This window comes from Nannospalax galili, unplaced genomic scaffold (assembly GCF_000622305.1).
Source record: "Nannospalax galili isolate Female #2095 unplaced genomic scaffold, S.galili_v1.0 scaffold1121, whole genome shotgun sequence".
Lineage (NCBI taxonomy): Eukaryota > Metazoa > Chordata > Mammalia > Rodentia > Spalacidae > Nannospalax > Nannospalax galili.
The window spans coordinates 98,573-103,014 of record NW_008343560.1 but is presented as its reverse complement, the minus strand read 5'-3'; the positions used below and the strand labels follow the sequence as shown (position 1 = coordinate 103,014).

The following is a 4,442-nucleotide window of genomic DNA, read 5'->3' as shown; positions in this document are numbered from 1 at the left end:
TGGTTACTCAGTAAATCTGAATGGATTTATATTTGAGCATTTGTATCTGATATGCTCGATTTTCGTTCTTTGTCTATATCCTGCTGACATTCTGACAATTCCCATGAACCTCCGTACAGCTTTGTTAGCCTTAAAATCCCCAAGGTCCATTTTCCATTGCATCACAAATTAGGTGAGTATTTCAAAGTGTAAGGGTCCCTCTGTGAGAAGAGATATTTAAGAACAAATTTGGAACAACCAGCTATTGTCTATTTCTAAGAAGAGGTGATGTTTTCTGGAGGAGAGCATTGGTGAATTGTCACAGAGGTAAAGTTCTTACTATCATTGATATTTATGAAGAGTGAAAAGAAGACATGCAAGTACATGTAACGTTTCAGGTGTTACAAAGAATTATAGCAAATGTAGATATACTGATGTGATGGCTGAATTCAATAACACATTCTCAATAGTATAACTCTGTTGCCTTCTGATACTTAGTATTGTCTATTAAAATGTGAATTGCCATGGTAATGTTAGATATAATGATAAATTTAACTATATTGACAAAAATAGGCGAAGGAATGTACTAATGACCAATACGAAATGCTAGGCTGAGTACTGAAGAGACAGTCTTCACTAGTATTATGATTTTGCAGAAGATAAGTTCTCACCTGGCCCACACCACCTGGGTCAGGAGGTGCTACCTTTACAAGTGATGCTGGTAAGCGCCACTCTGTGGCTTTGACATCTGGCCAAAGATGAACATATATATTTTTTTTATTTTGTACTCTCAGATTTGCATATTAAATATGCCAAGGAATTTATTTCAAAGGTAGAGAATGAGAAGCTGTATCGCATCCTTACTTCTTAGGAAGTAAGTTCTGTTTGTGTGTATTTATATTCTATATATCTATTGTTTCCCTCTACTAGTCTCTCTCCCTAGTGCTTTCTACCCTGTCTCCCTCCAAACTCATGTTTTCATTTTCATTGTTACTAATAACCCCAATTTGGTTAGTGCTGCCCATATGCACATAGGCATGTGGCCATTTAATATGCACATTTTGAGTTTTGCTTTTTTCAGGCTAGAATATACTTGTACATACGTTTCTGTATGTACACGTGTGATGTAATGTGCTTCTTTTATAATTCTCAGTTTTGATGACATACGGAACTCTGTGCCATTAGTTAATCTACTATGTCTGGCATAGAGGATAGATAGGTGGATAGATATAGTAAATCTTTTGATATTTTATTTTTAAAATATTTTATTTATTATTTTTATGTGTATGAGTATATCACCTGCATGTGTGTTAAGTGCACCTGTGTCATGCAATGCCCATGGAGGTGAGAAGAGGAGGTTGGATTTCCTTGGAACTGGAGCTGCAGACAGTTGTTAGCTACCATGTGGGTGCTGGGAATTGAACCAGGGTCCTCTTTAAGACTAGCCAGTGTTCTTAACCACTGTGCCATCTCTCCAGCCCCTCTTTTGATAATACAGAAGTGGTGCTATTGCTAATCTTTCAATTGACTTCTCAGTTTGAGGCTTTTATTTTTTTCCTCTTTCACTCTGCCTCTCCTTTAAGTTGACAGTAATGATGCTCTCTTTCCCTAAACTCCATACTTCATTTTTAATGACACTATTTGAAAAATGAGTAATTAAAACCACATAAATAGTGTTCTTTATCAGATTGTAGTATTTTGCCTAATATATGAAACTTTGACTCTTAAAATTTCTATCTTAGCCACAGACTGAGACATGCACCAACAGGATTATTTGTATTTTTTGTTTTTAGGTCTTTTTGAGACAGGGTCTCCATGTATCCCCAGCTGTCCTGGAACTCACTATGTAGACCAGGCTGGCCTTGAACTCACAGAGATCTGCCTGCTTCTGCCTCCCGAGTGCTGGGATTAAAGGCGTGTGCCACCATGCCTGGCCCAGATATTCAATAATATCCTGATACTAAATAAAGTCTAAAACTCAAAAATAGAACTTCAAAGAATTGGAAAAAAATAAGGTACATGTAAGGATTCAACCGCACCCTTTTCATAACAATAAACCATCATGTTCCTCCCTGACGATGAGTGCATGTCTGATTGGTTTTTGTATCTAGAGTAGGTTCATGCTTTCAACTTCTATAAACAAAACATAATATCCTCAAGAATTACAGAATTTGTTTATTAAGTCACCAATCCTAAGGAATAATTGATGTGTAATGAACATATGTATATATATATATATAGAGAGAGAGAGAGAGAGAGAGAGACATAAACTTCAAAATTTTTGAAAAAAAATAATATGTGAAAGCATTATGGTTTGATTAAGATATGAAATATTTCTGTCAACCCTTCTTGCTAACAGACTTCAGCTCTTCCCTTGTTCAAAAAAAAATAAAGAGACCAGAAGTCCTCAAGACCAGGGCTTAAGTTGTTTTCTTAATAGAAAACTTCTTCCCTTTCATGGAAATGAGGAACAAAGACAGGGCAATGGCATGCTGTTATCTCACAAGAGTCAAACTGAAGCACAGGACAGAGCAACACAGAGGGCGTGGCTCAAGAGCAAGGTGTTGGCAGTAATGAAACACAGATGAACAGAGGACAGAAGACACTTAGGTTATGGGAAGAAGTGGTCTAATGCACATGTGGCATCCATGCTGCTAGTTTGGGAAGAGCTGTGATCAAGTGGAAGAGGTGGAAATAAACACTTCATTTCTCAATGTTCTGTAGGGGCAGGAGATGCAGACTGAAAACAGCACAGTTGTGAGGGAATTCATCCTCCTGGGACTGACCCAGTCTCACAACGTTCAGCTCCTGGTCTTTGTTCTGATCTTAGTTTTCTACCTCATCATCTTGCCTGGAAATGTTCTCATCATCTTCACTATCAGATCAGACCCTGGACTCACAGCCCCACTTTATTTATTTCTTGGCAATTTGGCCTTCCTAGATGCGTCCTACTCCTTCATTGTGGCTCCCAGGATGTTGGTGGACTTCCTCTCTGAGAAGAAGATAATCTCCTACAAAGCCTGTATCACTCAGCTATTTTTCTTGCACTTCCTTGGGGGAGGAGAGGAGCTACTTCTTGTTGTGATGGCCTTTGACCGCTACATTGCCATCTGCCGGCCTTTATACTATTCAACTGTCATGAGTCCTAGGGTCTGCTATGTGCTGTTGTTGGCTCCTTGGTTTGGAGGCTTTGTCCACTCCATTACTCAGGTGGTCCTCATCCTCCGCTTGCCCTTCTGTGGTCCAAACCACCTAGACAACTTCTTCTGTGATGTCCCACAGATCATCAAGCTGGCCTGCACAGACACTTTCGCCATAGAACTCCTGATGGTTTTCAACAGTGGCCTGCTCACCCTCCTCTGCTTCCTGGGGCTTTTGTCGTCCTATGCAGTTATATTGTGCCGTGTACATAGGTCAGCTTCTGAAGGGAAGACCAAAGCCATATCCACATGCACCACTCATCTCATTGTTATATTTCTTATGTTTGGACCTGCAATTTTCATCTACACTCGTCCATTCAGGGCCTTGCCAGCTGACAGAGCGGTTTCATTCTTCCACACTGTAATATTTCCATTGATGAATCCTGTGATCTATACTCTTCGAAACCAGGAAGTAAAAACATCCATGAAAAAGTTACTTAGTCGGCACATAGTTTGTTAATGGTTTTGCTAATAAGAAGTCAAGGAGGGAGAATTCTGGCTGGAGCTCATTTATTTATTTATCAGATCTCTTCTTCCCTGAGCACATCTCGATTTGTCAAGGTTTATTGCAGGCCATGGGAGGGAGTTATGCACAGCAAGATAAACACAGAGTTGGCATGCTTAACGACTATAAAGAAAACCCCAGACTTTTTGAAGTACAGTGAACAAGTGTTATATAACTGTAGGGCTTAAATTTTTTATGATGTGTGACTAAAGTCTCTGAATTTTTTATCTTAAGAGAGTCATCATTATTCTTTAAATGCAGTAATAATAGCTTCGTATATAAGAAAAATAACAACCAACTGATAGTTTTTTCTTCTATATAATAAAACATCATTATGAAGATTCTGTGGATAGATGAACACACTGTGTTTAATGGACTAATAGGTTGCAAAGCATCAAGTCCCAAATAGTACAGGGCTTTCACCTACTTCCTGATCTCCTTGCCTGTTGGGGTCTCAACATCACGATAAAACATAAACAATTTTTGCATTTATCTTCATTAAGGATATGGGTCTATAGTTTTCTTTTCTGGTTGTATCTTTACCTGGCTTTGGTATTGGGTTGATGCTGGCTTCATAGAAGGGTTTACACTGAGTACAATATTGTATAACTGTAATAATTCAACTTTAAACCTAAAAATTTACAGCCAGTTTTGAAAGAGATACATCTTAGCTCTGGAAACTGTTTTTGAATATTTCAGTGCTGTTGTAATGAAATACTTCTTCTAAGTATGTGGTTATTAAATAACTAACTTAAAAA

General features: G+C 38.3%; 1 protein-coding gene across 1 annotated transcript; it reads left to right on the top strand.

Annotated features, from left to right (window-relative positions):
- The first annotated feature begins 2,712 nt into the window (after positions 1–2,712).
- On the top strand, positions 2,713–3,639 carry LOC103739386 (olfactory receptor 4N4). Its single transcript, XM_008839762.1, has one exon. The coding sequence runs from the start codon at positions 2,713–2,715 to the stop codon at positions 3,637–3,639; it is 927 nt and encodes a 308-aa protein (XP_008837984.1).
- The last annotated feature ends 803 nt before the right edge of the window (positions 3,640–4,442 follow it).